The following is a 21,020-nucleotide window of genomic DNA, read 5'->3' as shown; positions in this document are numbered from 1 at the left end:
TAGATATGTTTATTATTTAAAATTTCAAAACAAAACAAAACAAAAAAATCCCAAACCCACTGTTAAATCTCACATCACTCACATGTGCTGAAAAGAAACCCATATACATGAGAGGAGGACATGGGGGTAGGGAGAGCGAGAAGGAACAGGTCACCCCCAACCAAGTGTCAGGGTGACAGAACCCAGCTCTCAGGGAGTTAAGTCAGGTCCCTCATGTCAGGGACAGCTTAGCAGGTAAGGGCTCTGGCCACCCAGCCTGATGACTTGAGTTTCATCTGCAGAGCCCACTCCTATCTATCTTTCTGAGCTCCACACAGGCATGGGCTCTGCCCTCTACAAACTTACTTTTTTCCCTTTTAGGATTTTGGAGACAGGATTTTTTTTTTTTCCCCCTTCCCTCCAGACCAGGCTGGCCTCAAACTCACTCTGTCTGGAACTCACTGTATATAGAAAAAGCTGGCCTCAAACTCAAGAGAGATGCACCTGTACCACTCAGATGCTCCTGAGTGCTGGGATAAAAAGTGTGGGCCACCATGCCTGGCTATTTTGCATTTCAGAGGGCTATCTTTAGACATTAAGATTCTCAAAGGAAAGAAAAAATCTTTCTTAATTAGATGGTCCACATCTCAACAATTCTTTTATTAATATTTATGCTTGGGTAGATGTTGAATTAAATAATTAGTTAAGTCTTGGCGGCAGGGTTTATTACCTACCTCAATGCTTAATATTCCTGAATGAAACACACACAAACAGCCTTTATATTTTGATATGCCTTAATCAGCACAATAGCTGGGCTACTGCCTAACCCCCACTACTGATAGAACCTACCTCCCACTGATACTTTTGAGTTTATAACTTACTAAATTCTGAGTTCTATCTTGGTTGCTCTGGACCCAGAGGGTTGCCCAGCCAGTCCAAGCTCTCCTAGCTCCTTCAGACGGTGGCCACACCCCTCTGTCCTGCATTCTTATCAGGCATGGCAGACTTCTCCTCCACTCTCCTGGTATGGCCAAGATAGAACACAGGTACAGAACTAGGAGAGAAATTTGTGCTGGTTTGGTATGCAAGATTTTGGGGTTCGTGGCTTAAGGCTAGGACACACCCAGGCCGACATAGAGATGTGGACGGTGGGCTAGTGATTTAGCTGGACGCTTTCTCAGGTTCTGAGCTGCTGTGAGAGCTCAAGCCTTGGAGACCAACAGCTCCTGCTGGGAAAAGGCAAGCTCAGAGAGCAAGCCTAAATAAAATACAAACATGGAGGAATTGATGGAAATTTAGGAGTCAAGGCTTCAAAAGCAACAGGATACTTGGGACTTGGGAATTCTGGGATAGCTTGGTGTGACATTCATTCATAAATCAGCCTAAGGGAATTAATTGAAGTTAAATATGTGGGAAAAGATGTTAATGCAAGATATATAAAAAGATAAGGGATATAAATCTATCCATAGATGCTAATGTTCTGGGAAGGGAGGAATAAAGAAAAAGTGCATTGTCTTAGGATAGAAGGGAGAAATAATGGTACCTGCTTTAAATGTTTTTAAGTAAGTAATACATATCTTAAGTGGTGTTAAAGAGATATTAAATCTCCATAGAATGGAGGAATAAAGAAACCCAGGCCTTTGATCTTAAACATAAGAAACAAAGGCACGGAGATAGAGAGAAACCCTATCTCAACAGATAATTGTTTTAATTATCAAAAGGTGGTTATAAATTTGGTGGTATTAATGACATTACTAATCCTCTGGGAGAGAGGTCAGAGTAGAGCAGGCCCTAAGAAAAGGGAGGCTGCTAAACAGAACCCATCGATTTCGGGTTGCTGGGCCAAGGACATGCTATTTTGGGAGAGAGGCTCTGTATTTCTGTTAACAGGAAATTTGGATCCTTTCCAAAGCACTATAGATCAGATATGATAGGTTAAGACTCCCTGAGTTCTTGGCCACAGACAGGAAAGAAACCAAACAGGACAGGTAACATGAATTGCTGACCTCTCCACAAGGGAACAGCCCTGAAACTGGCTTAGACAACAAAATGACTCTAGCCAAAAACTTAAGCTAAAATTAGTCAATGAATCTTGTTGGTTACAGAATCTTAAAATTCATCATGCCATCCTTCACATGGCATGAATGACGATTTATTACTGGTTACTGATGAAACTAACTCATTAAAAAAGACAGTTGTCTTTCACCTGCTCAAACAAGAAGGAAAAATTCATCCTTAACTGGTCTATGCACCTTATACAATCCATACAAATATCTCTATAGAACTAAAAATTTGGTTGTAAGATTCATATATATTGCAGAATGAAACACCAAGAAGCAGCTCTGACAAGATTCATGCTTGCGGATGCTGAGATGACCTGCTGTTCCAGCTCCTTGCCTGATCTGCCTCATCTGATACTTTTCCCAGAGACTTGCTCCCAGAACAGTTTCAGGAATGGCTGCTGATTTCTGATGACCTCAATTCGTCCAGCCTTTCAGGTGGATCCAATCAGAACTTCAGTTAAAACCTGAACTTTTAAGGCATACGGAGATTGGATAACAAATGCTAAAGCTACCTTTCTTAAGGCTAACCAATCTTTCCAGTTTTCCTACCCTCTCCCCACCCACTAAAAAACAAAACAAAACAAAACAAAACAAAACAAAAAAACAAAAAAAAAAAAAAACCACCCAATTCAGCAGGAAGAAGCTATGGAGAGTCATCGTCCCGATTCCTTGTTTTGGTGTCTGGTTGTGGTGATTTTATAAATAGTTGGTTGTCATTTTGAGGGATGATTTGGAAATGGTCCTAATTTTGGATAGAGAGGAAACTACATAGAGAGCTTAGACCTGGGGACTTCTGTCTTTCCTTTCCTCTTCTCTATCCCTTCTTTCTTAGGCAAAGGGAAGGGGGTTGAAAAGAAAAAAGGGGGATAGAGTAATATTATAAGAAATTAGATATATGGAGATGGATTACTGACTGTACTCTTAAACAAAACATTTTATAGCCATAATCTTATGCTGGTAGAAATCTTTACTTTTTGATGCAGAATTGAAGTTATAATTTCTTACATTGGTACAGAATTTATATATTGATTCAGGTTTAAGGTTTTCATTGGCATAAATCTTTGTATATTGATACAAAATTTTAAATTAATTCTGTTACTCTTAGATAGACATTGTGTCACTGTGACTCATTTAAGAATATAAGGTTTAGACCTAGTTCTTCTAACAGCTGCTACTGCAAACTGTTTAAGATGATAAAGTAATGCAGGTTAAGGGCCAGAAAGTAAACTCATGGTCGTATTAGATATTAGTGTTTTCAAAGTTATTCAAATAGTAAATAGCTAAGAGTAGTCAAGGTTTTACAGTTCAGAAAGACTATGTATAGTTAGTCTTCAAAGCATCAGAGACCCACAGAATATGGCATTTAAAATAATTTCATTACGAATGAATGGATCTTTCAACTAGGAGACACACCCGCTCCTGACAGTGCCCTCATCCCATTTCAAAGATACTGAGCATCGTCACCTCCAACTGGAGTAGCTTCAACTATGGCAAACTAGCCACTGGGTAAGAAATTCCCCAATGTCATTCTGCAGACAATACTGTCCAAAACAGGACAGATAAGGATAGTCGACTGCTAAGCTCTGCCAAGAAGACAGGGCAAATTAGTCCTTCATAATTCCTGCTTCACTTAAGATCTGTCAGATGGTTCTGAGAAAGAAGGCTGAATGACAGATGCCCCAACATTATGAGGAATACTGAGGACTGTCCAGCTAGTCAGTTGTCTCTACAAAATGTATAAGCTTTGGAAGTTGTGTCTTTGCCTTTGTGCTTCCTAATATTCAAGTAGTATTTAATTCCTTATCAGATCTCTGACTACATAATTGTTATAATTATGTTCAATGTATATATGAGAGAAAAGAGTCTTTTTAATTGGACAAAAAATGGGGGAAATGTAGTGGGTTTGGCCTAATGTTGCTTGTATTATAATGTTAATTTGGGTCCCCCCCAAAAACTCCTTACATGAGGGTCTGCACGTAAGACATTGAGGGACCCTGCCCCCAGTTGGTTCTGACTGGTAAATAAAAATGCCACCAGCCAATGGCTGGACAGGGCAGACAGAGGATTCCCAGGCTTGGGAACAAGAGAAGCAGAGGTGGGGAGGGTAGGGGGCTTGGAGGGTACACCATGCCTGTGAAGAGTGAAGGACAGAGAGGCATAGCTGGCAGTCGGGAGAGTATGGCCCAGTTGGGCAGCCCTCGGAGTCCAGGGCAGTCAAGGTAGAATATAGAATTTAGTAAGTAGTAACTCATTGGCAGGAGGTGGATTAACCATGTGGAAGTTAGGAAGTAGCCCAGCTGTTGCACTAAGGCATATCAGAATATAAAGGCTGTGTGTCTTTCATTCCGGAATGTAAACCACTGGGGCAGGTAGCAGGAACGCACTGCCAAGATTTATTTCTTAAATGATAATTAATTCAACAGGTAGATACTATTTAACACGAGAAATATTTTATGGTAAAAAATAAAATTAGGAATGTATGTGAATAAGAGTCTATTCTCCAAAGAGCACAGAGCAGAGCTGGATGGGTATGACAGCAGGCCTTTGATCCCAGTACTCAGGAGAATGTCTGGGCTACATACTGTCTCCTTTCCCCTTGTCTCCAGAACCTTGTGCACAAGTAGTTACCAACTTAGGGGTGGTCATGCATGTAGTCACCAAATGTCTATCCCATTTTTCTTGAATATATTATACACTCTAGCCTGATCTTTACCGCTCTTGTCTCTAAGCAATTTAAGAAAAAAAACAAAAGTGTTTGATTAGTAGCAACAGACCTGAAACCACATCACTAATTTAATTAACACATGACTATAGCAGACCTCTCAGCAGCAGTCAAGGAGCTAAACAGATGGCAGGAGGCGGCTGCCCCATCACCTGCTGGCTATAGTCCCCATGTCCAATGGCCAAGATTCATCCCTACTAACATGTGCAGATGCCAGCAAGAGCAAGTACGCTGTGGCTATGTGCATGAGGAAGTGCATGTGTTTGTTAGGTCCAGTAACGGCCTTTAGGCTTGTGATATATTGTCTGGATCAGTTATCAGCTACAGGATCCCCACCATAGGCAAAGCACTTGCCAGAAGAGCAAAGACAGTTTTACACTATCACTTTACAAACTTTGCTTTGTGCTTTGGTCCAGAGCACACATTCTGACAAAGTGGTCCTCTTTTATATGCCTTGGTTTCCTTTTCAGCTAATCTAAGCAGCTGCAAGTAAGTAATAAATGCAGCCTGTGTATAAAAGTCAAAGTGCTTCACTGGTTTAAAAAAATCTTGAGAGGAAGGAAGACCATATAAAAATACAGTAATTGAGCCTTAAGCAACTGAGCAAACCTCAGACCTACATATCTGTGCCCTCACAGGGCTAAAGACCCAGTGGCTTAGGACACATAATGGTTCCAGTGACAGGAAATTTGTGTGTCTTTTTTCTCAGCTCAGAGACACAGGAGACTGCAGCTTCTCTCAGGAGCTCACAAATGCTTTGAGATGGTAGATCACAGAGTTGGGATAAATGCCCATGCTGGCTTGCACCAAATGCTCTGGAGAATCCTGGCTGTCCAGGAAGCCTTTGCTCATGTACATGATTTCTTTTTTCTTTTTTTTTTTTCTTTTTTTTTTTTTTTTTGTTTTTCGAGACAGGGTTTCTCTGTGTAGTCCTGGCTGTCCTGGAACTCACTCTGTAGACCAGGCTGGCCTCGAACTCAGAAATCCACCTGCCTCTGCCTCCCAAGTGCTGGGATTAAAGGCGTGCGCCAACACCGCCCCGCATATATACATGATTTCTACAAAGAAATTTGAATTATCTTCTTAAATATAAACATGTCGGCACGTGTCTATGAAATATTTTAAACTGGGAGAAGACGGCATGGTTTACTTTGAGCGACACATGCTGAGGCAACATGCACACTCAGTGTTGACGCTGATTCTCTATTCTAGGTCTGGTGTGTTGGTGGGGCGGCTATTCCAGTTTGCTGCATAAGAGGCAAGGCCTTCCAGAGGCTCTTCAGTCTCACCACAGGTCTCCATCTAAGGGTTGTGAAATCCACCCCAGCACAGAGCCTGGGCACTGGTTGGTCTGAATGGACCTGCCAGGAACTCTGCTCTGACTTTTCAGAGTTACCTGCAAGGCTGATGGACACTGGAAAGCAGTCACGCCCAGAAGTCCAATTCTCGTTTGGGAGAACAGATCTAAACACCAACACACTGACTGTTCTCTCTTCTTGAAAATATTTACTTACTTTTATTTTCTATGCATTGGGACTTTTGCCTAGATGTCTTTATATGTGTGCACCATGTGTGTGCTTGGTGCCTGTGGAGGCCAGAAGAGGGTACTGACCTGGAACTGGAGTTACAAATGGTTGTAAGCCACCACATGTGTGCCAGAACTGAGCCTGTGTGTTCTGTAGGAGTAGCAAGCATTCCCAATAGCTAGGCTACCTCTCCAGACTCCAAGAATATTGCTTGCAAAGTAGCAGCTTTCAGCCTTCACAATCTGGGCCCAACTCTATGCTCTACTAGCTATACTGACTGTCTAGTCTGAAGACTACCATACTATGGAAAGGGTGTGTACTGAGAAGTCTCACTAGAGCGGCAAATCCTTAAGGACTGAACTAAGGTGAGGCATATAAAACTTGGCAGATTTACTCAGAATCACTGAATTATACATTTACAGTGGGAATATTTTATGGCATGTAATTGTACCTACCTCTGTAAATCTAGAAAACAAACAAACAACTAGTCTGAGCCAGAGGATTGATGCACACCTTTAACCCCAGCACCTGAGGTTGGGGGAGCACAGAGAGAGGCAGATCTTGAGTTTGAGGTCAGCTTGGTCTACAGAGTGAGACTGCTAAAAGTTAAAATAAACAACAACATCAATCATCATCCCTGTTAAAACTGAAGTTTTTCTTACTAACATAGGTGAGGCTGGCCTTCACATATGCATGCACATAGGAGTGCCTTACTTCCCACTATGAAAACTGCTCTAATTGCAGAGTCCCTGAATAGTCTGGCTGACTCCCACAGGCTACAGGCCACTCTGAGTCATCTCAATTTATAAACATGAAGAACACGAAGATCCCAAAATCAGCAGACACAGTTATAAGATGCGTAGAAGGGCACATAACATGAAAAGGATGCATAGCACTGAACATCAGGGAGCCCAGCAACCCAGACACCCCGAGACACCACTAGAAACGAAATGGGAAAGACTAAAGGGCACAGCCACAGGAGCGCTCCTTAGGGGTGTGACTCAGTGGTCTGGGGCTCAACTTGGGGTTCAAGGCTCTCAGTCTCACTCCTCAATACACCCTTCCTAAAGCACCCTGTGAGCTCCACTTCTGGACTAACCAACCCGCGCAATCAAGATCACCCTCATGCCCACACACGAGTTTTTAGGTGGTCACATTTTTATTTCTCTTGGACAAACACAGTAGAGGGCTTGATGTGGTGGGGTGTGTAAGAATGATCCCCCCAGAGGTTTATATATATGAATGTTTGTCTCTTGTTCCAGGAACTGTTTGGGAAGGGTTAAGAAGTGTGGGCTTGTTGGTGGGAAGATCAGATGTTGAGGTTTTAAAAGCCACGTGATATGATGCCCAGATGGCTCTCCTACTTGCAGATACGGATCTAAGTGCTCCATTACTACTGCAATATCATGCCTTACTGTTCTCCATACCATGATGTTCATAGATTCACCCTCTGAAACTTAAGCTCCCAAACAGACTCTTCTCTATAAGCTGTCTTGTTTATGGTGTCTCATCATAGCAACTAAAAAGTAAATAAGACAGATGGTACCAGGAACGGGGCTGTTGCTGTGATAGGCTTGACTATGCTGTGTCTCTCTCTTTTTTTAAATAAAGAACTGTGCAAGATGTTGGGACCTTAAAGTAAGAAAGCTTTTGAATACTGTAAACCGGGCTTAATGGGACATCCTAGTAGGAGCTTGGGAGATTAGTAGTAGTGACAAGAGTGATGTAGACTACAGAGGGCCAGCTCACGAGGTTGCCTATGGGAACAGTGTTAGCAGCTGGTCTAAAGACCATTCTTGTGATATTCTGGCAAAGAATATGGTTGCTTTTTGGTTTAAGAATCTGCCTGAGGCTAAACTGACAGAGGAGATGCAAAGACAGTCTAATACTGACTCCATTGCTTTAGTATTAGTAATCACTCTTCTGCAGGTCTCCAATGGGAAAGGACAGACAACTGGGGAAAAAGGAAATACAAAATGTGCGACATGATGGTGCATGTCTTTATTCCCAACACTTAAAAGGCAGAGGCTGGTCTGAGTTCAAGGCCAGCCTGGTCGACCGAGCAAGTTCCAGGACAGCCAGGGCTACACACAGAAACCCTGTCTCAAACAACAACAACAACAACAACAACAACAACAACAACAACAACAACAACAACAACAACAGGGCTGGAGAGCTGGCTCTGTGGTTAAGAGCCTGTACTGTCCTTGCAGAGGACAGGATTTCAGTTCTCAGCAGCCATGCTAGGTAGCTCACCATAGCCTGTAACTCCAGCTTCAGGGGTTGTAATACTTCTGGCCTCAGCAGTTATCTGCACTCAAATGAATACCTACACATATTTAAACATAATAAATCTTTTTTAAAAAATCCTGAGAGAACGCACCATAAGAACTAAGGTTTGTGCTGAGAGAGCTAGAAGAAATGGGACTAAGAGTGGTGGTGCCCTCAGGACCCTCCCCAGCTGACCCTACACACCGTGACCTGTGATAAGGTCTAAAGAATTATCTGTTCTGCAGCGCAGTAAATCTAAGTTTATGCAAACATAATCCAAGGAGGGGGCCCAAGTTCCATGACAAGAAGGCAGCCAAACTTGGCAGCATGGGTTCTGGCTTTAGAGTCATGAAGGATACGGTAAAGGGGTTGTGGAATCTTCCTTCAGTCAGGAAAAAGTGGCTGAGATCAGGCGTGTGGTAGGTGAACCTTGCCATGGAATCTGGAAGAGGCCATTGCATGAAGCTATGAAAGTGTTGGAGACCCCAGGATGGTGGAGGTACTACAGCTGTGGGGCATCTGTCACAGCTGCATGAAGATAGAGAATGGAAGAAAAGAGAAGTGTGCTGCAGTCAGCAAATACAGAAGGGTAGAGCCGACTAAACTCTCTGACATCAGATATAGATTATGCAGTGGTTCTCAACCTTCCTAATGCTGAGACCTTTCAAATAGTTACTCATGTTGTGGTGAAAATAATTATAAAATTATTTTCATTGCTACTTTATTTTTTTAAAGATTTATTTGTTTATTTTATATGAGTACACTGTAGTTGTCTTCAGACACACCAGAAGAGGGCATTGGATCCCATTACAGATGGTTGTGAGCCACCATGTGGTTGCTGGGATTTGAACTCAGGACCTCTGGAAGAGCGGTCAGTGCTCTTAACCTCTGAGCCATCTCCCAGCCCTCATTGCTACTTTATAACTGTAAATTTGCTACTGTAATGTAAATATCGATGTTTCCTGATGGTCTTAGGAAACCCCTGTGAAAGGGTCAGTTGACCTTTAGAGGGGTCGTGACCCACCGGTTGAGAACCAGTGGACGATAGGTTTTGGCACACGCCCTGCTGGATTCTGATCCTGCTTTTGTTCAGCATTTCCTCAATCTGCTCAATCCTCCCCTTTTGAAATAGTAACACACATTTTATATTGGAAGAATATTTGCCTTTTGATTTGATATTACATGGGTAAAAATTAAGAGACTGCTAAAAGCCTCAGACCTCAGACCAGAAGCTCTCAGCCTTCCTAATGCAGTAACCTTTAATACAGTTTCTTAATGTTGTGCTGACCCCCAACCTCAAAATTATTTCATTAAAACTTCATAACTGTAATTTTAGTACTGTTATGAACCATAATATAAATATCTGATGTCCAGAATATCTGCTATGTGACTCAGAGGGGTTGCCTCTCACAGGTTGAGAACTCCTGCTTTAGACTGTGCTGAGGCTGTGAAAGACCAGTGGGGACTTTTAAAGTTGAACTAAAGGTATTTTTCATTATGATACTGCCACAACTCAAAGGGGGCCAGGGATGGATGAGATGTGGTGTCTGAAGGAGAATGAACCCCGGGCTCATATATTTGAATGCTTGGTCTACAGCTGGTGGAACTGTTTAGGACCGATTAGGAGTTGTGTCACTTGGGGAAGACTCGTAGGTTTCAAAACACAACAGGGTTGGTTCCTGGTTAGTCTCTCTCTCCCTCACTGCCTCCGACCTGCACTTCAGGATACGAGCTCTAAGCTACGGCTATAGAGCTATGCCTGCCCGCTGTCACGCTCTGTCACTGTGTTCATGGACTCTCCCGCTGTCACGCTCTGTCACTGTGTTCATGGACTCTCCCGCTGTCACGCTCTGTCACTGTGTTCATGGACTCTCCCGCTGTCACGCTCTGTCACTGTGTTCATGGACTCTCCCTCTTCAATTGTAAGCTCCCAACACCCCTTTTCTATGCTGCCTTGGTCATGGTATCTTATCACAGCAACTGAAAAGTAAGATGTGTGCTCGCCCACAGCTGTTCTACCCCTCAGCTTCTGAGGAACTGCTAGACTCTTATTTACTTTCCCACCAGTAGTATGCAAGGGTACCAGTACCCCCACACCTTTGCTAAGAAAGCAACCTTGGTGTTATTTCTAAAGTAACTTTTCTCATTATAGTCTTTTTCTTTTTTGAGACAGTATTTGTAGCCCTGGCTGACCTGGCACTTAAGAAACATGTCTGCCTCTGTCTTCTAAGTTCTGGGATTAAAGGTGTGCACAACCATGTTCAGCTGAAGAATTATTTTTGTGTATGTGTGGGTGCATGTGCAGGCCCACATGTGGGTTCAACATATGTAGAGTCCAATGGAGGGCACCAGACCCCCAGAGCTGGATTTAGTCAACTGCCAGTTGCCCCACATGGGTGCTAGTAACTGAACCTGAGTCCTCCAAGAACTTTACCTGCTCTTAACTGTTGAAGTGTCTCTCTAGCCCTATGAAAAGGATGATTAAACAATGGAGTTCAACTGAACACCATGCTTATATAACTTAGAGGCAAACCAAAAAAAAAAAAAAAAAAAAAAAAAAAAAATCCTGCAATGAGCAATGATACAGACATCCCAGAGAACCGAAGTTCACCATTCCCTTTTCTCCTGCACATTATAAACAGGATGAAAGGGAAGCAGCAATTAAGAACACCCTGAGATCGTTACTACTGTACACGCTCGCTCTACTGGCTCATTTTTAGGTCAACCTGACAAAGGCTACATTACTTTGGGAAGAGAGAACCTCAATTAAGAAAAAAGCCTCAACAAGCTTCAAAACTGGCCTATAGGCAAGCCTGTGGACAGCTTCTTAAGTGATCAATATGGGCGGGCAGTATACCGAGCAGGTAGTCCTGGAGTTTAGGAGAAAGCTGACTGAGAAAGACAAGGGGAACAAGAAAGTAAGCAGGGTTCTTTCATGGCCACTGTTTTAGTTCCTGCCCTTCCTTCCCTCAATAACAGACTACGACATGGAACTATGAACTGAAATACCAACCACACCTCCTCAGATTGCCGTTGGTCCTGGTGTTTTCTCAAAGCAATTCTAAGACCCTCACCTAAGCTGCTCCCCATTTGACTGCAGAAACCTCATCATGCATGGCCTCACTCATGAAAACGCAAACACAGCTGATGTACCCAGGGTGCCCACCCATGCACAGCAGCACCGTGTTCGCAGATGTCTCCCAAAGCATTTACTTGATCGGTTCTGTGCTTGGTAAGTTCTTTTTTTTTTGTTTTTTTGTTTTTTTCGAGACAGGGTTTCTCTGTGTAGCCCTGGCTTTCCTGGAACTCACTCTGTAGACCAGGCTGGCCTTGAACTCAGAAATCCGCCTGCTTCTGCCTCCCAAGTGCTGGGATTAAAGGCGCGCGCCACCACCGCCCGGCTTGGTAAGTTCTAAGAACTAGATCAGGTTGTGGGCCGCTGGCTCTTGCTCCAGAGACTCATGCTGATACTGCTGGCCTGTCCTAAGCAGCTGACAAGCTTCTCAATTGCAAAGGCATTGTGCAATGCAGTCTGAGAGCAGTATAATGAGAACCAAGAACAGATACATGCGGCACACACTTCTGCTGCTGTGATCTGCACATCTGCCAGGGATGACTGCATTTATTCCTCATGCCATTACCTGGAAAGGGTCTTCTGCTTGCACTTACATTTCTTGAAATACCAGCACTTTAAATATCAAAGATTTTTAAGAACTAAGATGTAGTGTCTCAGCCCTTCACGCTTAGGGTACTATCAAGTGAAGGTCACCAAAGCACATAACATACCTATCTATACACTGCCCTGTATCCCACCCCAACGTACACAATCGACTGTGCAACTTCTGGGCCAACTCTTTTCACTCAGCATCCCAAGACCGGAGAAGTAAGCCTGAGTGAAATTTTTATGAATGTCCCATCCCCAGGGCATCTCCTGACCTGAGGGACAGAGCTGTTTGTGGGTCACTCCTTGGGTACAATCTTCCCCATAAATAGGACAGGACTCCACTGCACACCTGTGGAAATTCCTGTTCTTCAAGTGCAGTGCCGTGGCCTCAACCTGCATCTCCTCCCCGGCTCTAACGACACTAAGGAGAAAAGGGCCGCAGCAGTTCTGCCCCTCAAGCCTCCTCCCTGTTGGCGTCCCAGCTGTGCTCTGGATCCAGGAGAAAGAAGTCTGGCCTCCGGCGCAGGGGACTTTAAGGCACAACAGAGAGTGAACACAGGATATTTTGTACCTTTAACCTGGCCTCTGAGTGGTATGGAATTTGGTATTGGTGGAAGAAGAGTGGATAATGGTGTCACAACATCTGGAAAAGAAGTACAGGAAGCTCTTGTGAACTTAGACTGCACACATAGGCTGGCGAAGCGAGCAAAGTCATCCACGCCAAGAGAAAACACCTGCCTGTCTGTCCAGGGAAACACTCAACGAGAAATAGACCCAAACCACTGCGGACATCCAAGCAAATCTTACAGACTGGAGACTCTTGATTCCATGTCTGAACCCCACCCCACCCCCACCCTTGGCTTTACAAAGCCAGAGCACACATTACTTGTTATGTGGTCAGTCCAGATCTAGTAAGACAGACAAGTGCCCCTGCTGCTGAAGCTGCTTGACTGTACCAGTCCTGTGCAGGGATGCCCCTCAGAGGCTCTCCTCTGCCTTTTCAACACCACCCACAAAAAGGACCTGCTTCTAACCCAGCTTGCAAAAAGTGGTTCTTTCTTACAGAGGAGGGCAACGCTAATGCTGGAACAGCTGGCCTTATAGAAAGAAGCACTCGGAAACAACTGCCACTGTCTGCTACAGCCTTGGGTCTGCTGTAAACAGTGGGCTGGCCCGAAACCTGCAGGGTAAGAAGAGAGGCTCTCCTCTAAGGCAGTTCTGAAGGGACAGCAGGCCAATGAAAGGCCCATTGTTTACCACCAATAGCATCTCACTGCCATCAACTCTTGCAGCCTAGCCCCATAAAGCCTCACTGACATGGACAGTGTGCCCAGAGGAAGATGGATCGCCACCATGGCCCCAGGAGAGCAGAGGCTACAGATGGCTGCAAAAAGGCTGGAAGCAGACAGTTACCTTTCATGAAGAATCGGCAGGTGGGGCGAGGCCTCACCTTCCGGTCACTGGGGTCCTTCACTTCGCCTTCCTCCAAGTCATCATCCTGGAACAGAGGACAGTCATCTGGAGGTGAGCCAGACCACTTTGCCCACCACAGCTCTTCACCAGGCTGGAAGCACAGAACGCGGTGTGGAGAGCACCACCTTTTCCAAGGTGTGTCCTCAACAGCTCACCTCCAGTGTCCCCATCCTAAGTGCCCAGTGACAGAGAAGACGGTCTCCAGTTCCCTCTAACCTCTGAAGAGCACTGTGGGAATGCTGGGCTCCACCACACACTCCAGAGCAGAGCTTCTGACTGTTTCTATCAACTGCACGCAGGCAATGGTCACACTTTGGTCTTTACTACTATGTACATTACACAAGTACTCCATGTCCTTTACAACTGAACACTACTTGCCTCTCGTGGGGACATCAGGTGACCCCGATGGCAACACCTCCTGTGGCTCATTTTTCACCTCATCATTACCTTAGAGTGACCCAGAAGCTTTACAGAGAGCAGAACCCAAGTTGTATTTCCAGGGTTCTCCCCAGACATCCCTGTACCCAGGGTCTATTCACCAACCTATTCCCATCAGCCCAGACTCCTTGTAATCAAGCTATGCCTGTGATCCTGTGCTCTCTGGATAGCCCTGGCACCAGGGGAAGAATAAGCAAACATGCCTCCTGCTTTGGCCTGCTGACCCAATGAGGAGACAAGCAGAACAAAGCCATGAGCCAGAAAGTGAAGAACAACCAGTAGTCAAACACACATGAGCTGTTCTTGGTATCCTGCAGATGAAACTAACCAGTGTATCTCTAGCAACAGGTCAGAGGGATCAGAAAGGATGCCCTTGCTTTCCTCAGGTGGCAGGGAGATGCTATGCCACACTTCCTGCTCTGCAGGACCCCATGTTCACTAAATATCCTCTGTCAGGGAGCATCCTTTTCAGCACACACCAACAAGCAGTTGGCCCACAGTCCAGACTGTATGTATCCTGAACACTCATGTAGAGGCGCTGCCTCAAAGACATTCATCCTACATGACAATCTCAAGATTCGTAGGTCTTGGCCTAGGAGACTGTTCCTGAGGAAGGAGTCTGGTGATGCAGCAGTCATCTGAGACTATGATAAGAACAACGAGTATGCTAAGCAAGAATCACACTGGATAACCAGTTAGGCAGCGGTGGTATACCCTCACAGAGACATGCTGAGTTCAAGGCCAGCATGGTCTACAGAGTGAGTTCCAGAACAGCCAGGGCTACAAACAGAAACCCTGTCTCGGGGGGGGGGGGGGGGGGGGGAGATCACAGTGGAGGCCCATGAGCCTATAGAGACATAGCAACAAAATCCAAACAACATTGTGGGCCAGGAGGGAGACATGGCACAGGAGAGGAGCTTCCAAGGAAAGGGGCTGCTGACCTGGAGTCACTGTGCTATTCTGGGCTGGGCTAAAACTATCATTTATGGTGCCTACTTGCCTACGTGTCCTGTTATATCTTCAGCATGCTATTGTGATCCTTATACATTTCCAGGATCCCCAGTGTCCAAGACTTCCCAATAACATGAACCATAGGGAACTGTGGGCTAGAACAGTCTGGCAGGAAGGAAGTGACCTCTCCTGTTACTAAAGGATGCTGGACTGGGGTCTTTTAGTAGCATGCTACTTCTCATAGACTGCAGGACCATTCACATGGGGGTAGCAGGCACAGTAGGCAAAACAAAAACGTAACATAGAACTGTGTTGGGCCAGAAAGTCAGTGGCAGATTCATCCCCATACAATGTTTCCAAGGGAAATCAGAACATGAATGACTGCTGACTAGGTGAGCTTAGTTCAATCCATTTCCTCACTGCCTATACCCACAGCACAATATAAGAGTTACCAGTGCCCCCACTGCCAATGCCCTCCATAATTCTATCAAGATTCTCAAGTCCCTCTTTCACCTGGGAGGAGGAAGGGCATTAAGAGGGAGCACCTGGCACCAGGCACAGCTAAGACAGTCAACGATCTCAACGTGAACACCACAGCATCTTTTCCCTTCCACCAGCCCTGAGGTAAAGATCAATTTCCCAAAAAACCATGCACAGCCAAGTTCTTCCTGAGGGGGAACTAAGCAGGGTAACTCAGGAGACTGTTTACTACACAGCTGGGAGAGGAGGTGAGGCATCTGACACTGTACGACTGCAGCCAAACATACCCCACCCACCCACCCTTACTCTACCACTGGGATACAAAGCCCTGCTACCAACCAGCCAAGTCATCCTCCATCCATGAAACCCTAAAATGAACCAGGTATGCAGGGACCAACAGGCTGCTGCAGGGATGGTGCATGTGAGAACACTAGGGTCCCCAGATAGCAGTTCCCTCGCTCTAGGTCACCCCAGAGATGCTCCTACCAGATGAGCAGCTGTTTTCTGAGAAACCTCAGTTGGCTCATCTGGTCTGCCCCTCCCTCACCTGCTCTGCGCTCAATAGCTCTGAACTTCAGGCTGTGTCTTCCAAAACCTCCCGAATCAAGCTCTTCTAACAGAATCATCTACAAAGAAAACCTGACCTCCACACCCATGATTCCACGTGAAGGCCAGATTTAAAGATGGGATCTTCTCTTAAATCTGAAACTCATTCACTGGTAGCAGCTTTCCTCTGAGGTTCTGTGTGTGAGCCTACCTCCCATTCTCCACTCTCAGCACTTCCTTCCCCGTCTCAACACAAGCTCTCATCTTCCTGTATGCCTAGCCCAGCCCACCACCGACCATCTCTCTAGGAACAAGGGAGCCTGAAAATCCTGCTGGGCCCGCTTCCCCTGGACCAGGCACGTTGCTCAAGAGCAGGGCTCTTGGCAGCTCCTTCATACTCACATCTATCTCCCCATCATCGATCTCTCCATCATCATCCTCTTTCTTCTTCTCCTTGGCAGCTTCTGTGGGTTCTTTTTCTCCCACACTTTGAACATCAGGCTTCCCTTCCTCTCCAGGAGCCCCTTCCCCCTTCTCCTCCTCCTCCTCGGCCCCAGCCTTCTCAGTTTCCTCCTCCTGGGCAGCAGGAGCTGGCTCCTCCGGGACCTCCTCGTCATAGTCTAGCTCGTGCTCATCCAGTTCCCGGGTCACTGAGGAAGCTTCGTCCCTGAGGTCACTTGTCCCATCTTCCTCACCATCATCCCCCTCACATGGGGATCCTGCTGGGCCCCTGCTCAGCTCCTGAGCCTCGGAGTCCTGATCCTGGGACTTGGGCTCACTGGCTCGGTCTTCCTCATCTGAATGAGTCTCCTCCTGGCTTTGTACTCTAGTTGCATTTTCCTCCTCCTCCAAATCAGAAGCCCTTTCCCCAGCCCCATCCAAATCTTGTTCAGATCCACTTTCCCTCAGAATGTCATCATCTGAGAGTGCCGGCTGTTCTTCATCCTCTGGGGAGTGAGGATCCAGTTCAGGGCTCTCAGCCACATCCATCAGGACCCAAAGATCTGCAAAAGACAGACACCACAGACTCAGCCTGGGCCTATCCTCCTGGCCCGCATGCCCTCTGCCCTTGTTCCACATAACCCCTACTCCCAAAACCACATGTCTCCCTGTGGAGTGAATAACTGTGCAGCCTATGGCTGGCCTCCACTCAGCCCTGTGCCCACCTGCAGCTGGCACAGATGAAGAAAGTGAACAATAAGAAGTCATGGACTGCCAAGGACAACTACTACTGGGACTCACAGGAACTGATTTCTGAAAGTAAGGTTTACACTGGAATGAGATTTTACCCTAGGTCAGCTGCAGTTCTAACTGAGCCCTTTTCTGTTCCTCTGCCTCTCATGCAGTTTCTTGTTACCTCTTCAAACCCCATCCCCTGCACTCTAAGACTCAGACCTTCCACCAGCCTACAGTATTATTCTCCGAAAGCAGTGCTCTGAGACCAGTGACTCCAGAGTCCAAACAACCAAAGCTGTCCAGGTATCTGTTGTACAAATGAACTATGACAGAATATTTTTAGACATTTAAATCATATACTTATATAAAAGAACTTTTTCCTTTTAGAAGATTCACTTCTATTTCTATGAATTCAGATTTAATGAAGCAAATGGTTTTTTTTGGTTTTTCCACCTCCACGACTCACAGACAGCACTTTGCTCTGCTGGGTGTAGCAGCACATGCCTATAATCACAGCACTTGGGAGATGGAGGTCACCCCGAATTACATAGTGAAACCCTGACTCAAAAAGCGCACTGCTGCACTTGTTTTAAAGGTGGCCACCTAAGCTGGAGTTGAGAGAGAGTGTAGACATCACACCTAGCAGCCAGTAGCTAGTATTTCTATCTCATAAGCAATAGATGCCAAACTACAACACAAAGGAGGAAGGGTGTGGAATCCATTCCACTCTGTATTCTAGGGCTGGGAAAAACAAAAGCTGCTCAGTATCTAGCAAAATGTACAAGTTATTGAATTCAGGCTCACTCTGTTTAGAGGTACATTCTTTATACACTGTCTTTACATAACTTCTTATTTATCTATTAAAGATACAATGTATTTTCCAATTGTGTGTTTTGAGAGGGGGCACAATTTTGGAAGACTGAATTCAGGACTTTGCACATGTCATGTAAAGTGCCCTATCACCAAGCTACAGCCCAGATCCCAAATTTATACTCTGAAAAACTTATAGCCTGGGTTGCACATCGAGTCAAAGGCCTGCCTAGGTAGGCTACAGAACAAAACCTGTCAAAAAAAAAAAAAAAAAAAAAAAAAAAAAAAAAAAAAAAAAGCCAGCAAGATGGCTTAGTGGGTAAAGGCACCTGCTAAGCCTGAAAACCCAAAGGTCTCTGGGTCCAACACCTGCAGGTTGACCTCTGACCTCCACATGTTCTGACACACTGACTCACACACACACTCTCTCTCTCACACACACACAGACACAGAGAGAGAGAGAATTTAAACAAGAAAAAAAATCACCTGTTTTAAACATGAAACATGCAGTGTCAAAAGTTGGCATCAAAATGTTTCTAGCCAGGTGAAATGGAAAATATCTTTAATACCCATGCTTGGAACACAGAGGACAAGAAAGGATAGAGTTCAAGTTATCCTCACCTAATATATCAAGTATGAGACTACATGTTATTGGCACATTGACTAGTCAGAGCTACATGAGACCCAGTCTCAAGCAAAAAATCTATGTTTGCTGGGTAACTGAATATGCAATAAAAGAAATCATTTAAAACCAATCATTTGTAAACCACAATGATTACATTATAAATTTACAGATCAAATCAATCTATCAACAGGAAGTGGTGGTGCACACCTTTACACCAGTACTTGGGAGGCAGAGACAAGGCATCTAAAAAGGGAGGGAGTTCCAGGAGAGCCAACGATAACCCTGTCTGGAGCCCTGCCCCCAGCCCACCCCCCAAATAAAATAAGAAAAACAAACAAAAATCCCAAAACCCAAACCCCAAAACAATCTTTCTTAAGTCACTCAAAAATACACAGTAGACAAGATTTTCTGGGCATCACTGGAAGGACTACTGAAGCCCGCCCTTCCCGGGACAACAAACACAGGCCCAGGATCCATGTGCTGAGACATAAGGGTTGATGGTAGCTGGAGGCCAGCTTGAAGTGAACAGTGAACTGCAGCCTGTCAGAGAGTGAGAGCAGATAGCAAGTAAGTACAGGTTAGAGGTTCTATGCAGAGCCTCTGAGCTCTACAGAGTGCTGTGAGCATCCTTGGCACTCACAGTGGGCAGGGTGAATGCCACTGTAGGACAACGGCCAGACTAGGGATCTGTGCTTTTCTGTTGTTTGAGAGAATGTTTATGCAAAGCTCCAGTGTGCGTGTGGTGGATAGCTTCAGGAATTATAATTAAGTCAGGCTAATGCCAATATGCCAATATAACGAACACATGAATTCCTTGGTGTGTAACATCTGATCCCTAACATTGCACAGTTTTAATTACACTGGACATTTTCAAGTCTCCATAGAGGCCGACAGACAGCTGCCCAGGGGTAGCACTTGGTAACCACAGGAAGCCAGCATTGCCGAACTGGTCACCAAGTCTCATAAACCTGACGAATTGCTATTCTGGCATTTTACACCTATAGGCAACCTCATAAACAAAGGTATCTTTTAAACCAACTGTTACGTAAAACCAAATGTCCTAATTTGGAAGCCATACAACTGATACTACAGCACATGACGCCCATTTGCCAAGCTGCATGCTATCCTATGTTCAGTTCACAAGACCTTCTTTGTTAGCCCCCTTTTCGGGGGCTCTGGTATAAGCTGGTTTGCTTTTGGTTTCAGTCAAAATTAGGCTAACAAGTTGGGTTTTTGTTTTGTTTTGTCTTTTACATTTTTGAAAATCTTGAGATGAAATCCTATGGTAAGAAATGGAGGCTGAGTGCCTAACTGTATCTGAACTGTAGCAAGCAGCAGGCTGTCCTTTATTTGGGGTTTCTGGTTAAAACTTGAATCCTTGCTCTACCGCTTCCTGGGTTTAAAATCTTGGGCCAATTCAAGTACCTCTGCCCGGCCTCAACGTCCTCATCTGAAATACAAGGACAACAGCAGCTCCCTTGTGAAGGTGTTACAACCTGATACCTGATGATGTGCTGGAGACATGCTCAATATATGTGAATCTGACTGAAGGGATAACTCTAGTCAAAACGCCATCCTCACAGCACCCCGTCAGCTACAGTTAAGTCTCCTGGAGCCCTCTCAAGCCAGTCAGCCTGGCTCCCCACAGGTACATCATTTTTACAAAAAGACACAGCCAGGCTGACTGGCTTGAGAATCCTGAAAGGCTGGTGCACTGTGTACATGCCCACTGAGCTTTTATACCCCCCAGGTAAACTTAGTTACTTTGACTGCCAGGAGTAAGTGAACTTCTGATCTGTAAAGGCAGTTATTGGCACAGGCCATAAAGTAGTAGGGTTAATGGCTGTCCTGTTGTGTGTTTATGGGAAAGGGCAGGTGACTTCTGGGATCACAGGCTGTTCTGGGCAACCAATGACAAGTTATAAACAAGCTCATACATACAAAATTTCTCTTTCTGGAAGTTCAAACCCCAGCATACCTCTTCTAAGTTAGGAATCTTGTTTCTTACACGGTACATTCTGTTTATCTAACTGCAGTACTATACAAACTCCAACAGTTATAAAGACTGTTCTAAGTTGGGATCTTGTTTCTAAAAGCCCAACTGTTAAATGTTAAAAGTCCCTGCTGGGCAGTGGTGGTGCACACCTTTAATCCCAGCACTTGGGAGGCAGAGGCAAGGCAGGAGAATTTCTGAGTTCAAGGCCAGCCTGGTCTATAGAGTGAGTTCCAGGACAGCCAGGGCTATGCAGAGAAACCCTGTCTTGAAACAAAACGAAACGAAACAAAACAAAACAAA

At 45.1% G+C, this 21,020-nt stretch overlaps 1 protein-coding gene across 4 annotated transcripts in view; it reads right to left on the bottom strand.

Annotated features, from left to right (window-relative positions):
- Zc3h18 (zinc finger CCCH-type containing 18) overlaps positions 1-21,020 on the bottom strand; it is a 45,598-nt gene that overhangs the window by 21,072 nt on the left and 3,506 nt on the right. For 3 of the 4 annotated variants that reach the window (XM_034522535.2, XM_076915992.1, XM_034522533.2), the window contains 3 exons: positions 16,516-17,117; positions 13,639-13,723; positions 12,797-12,868 (listed from right to left, as the gene is read on the bottom strand). In XM_034522535.2, coding sequence (XP_034378426.1) covers positions 12,797-12,868; positions 13,639-13,723; positions 16,516-17,103 — 745 coding nt within the window. In that variant the 5' untranslated portion in view covers positions 17,104-17,117. The remainder of the gene's footprint in view (positions 1-12,796; positions 12,869-13,638; positions 13,724-16,515; positions 17,118-21,020) is intronic. The other variant, XM_034522534.2, reaches the window with a different exon arrangement.

The sequence above is a fragment of the Arvicanthis niloticus genome, chromosome 18 (genome assembly GCF_011762505.2).
Source record: "Arvicanthis niloticus isolate mArvNil1 chromosome 18, mArvNil1.pat.X, whole genome shotgun sequence".
Taxonomy (NCBI): Eukaryota; Metazoa; Chordata; class Mammalia; order Rodentia; family Muridae; genus Arvicanthis; species Arvicanthis niloticus.
The sequence above is the reverse complement of the archived record's forward strand: the minus strand, read 5'-3'. Positions and strand labels throughout refer to the sequence as shown.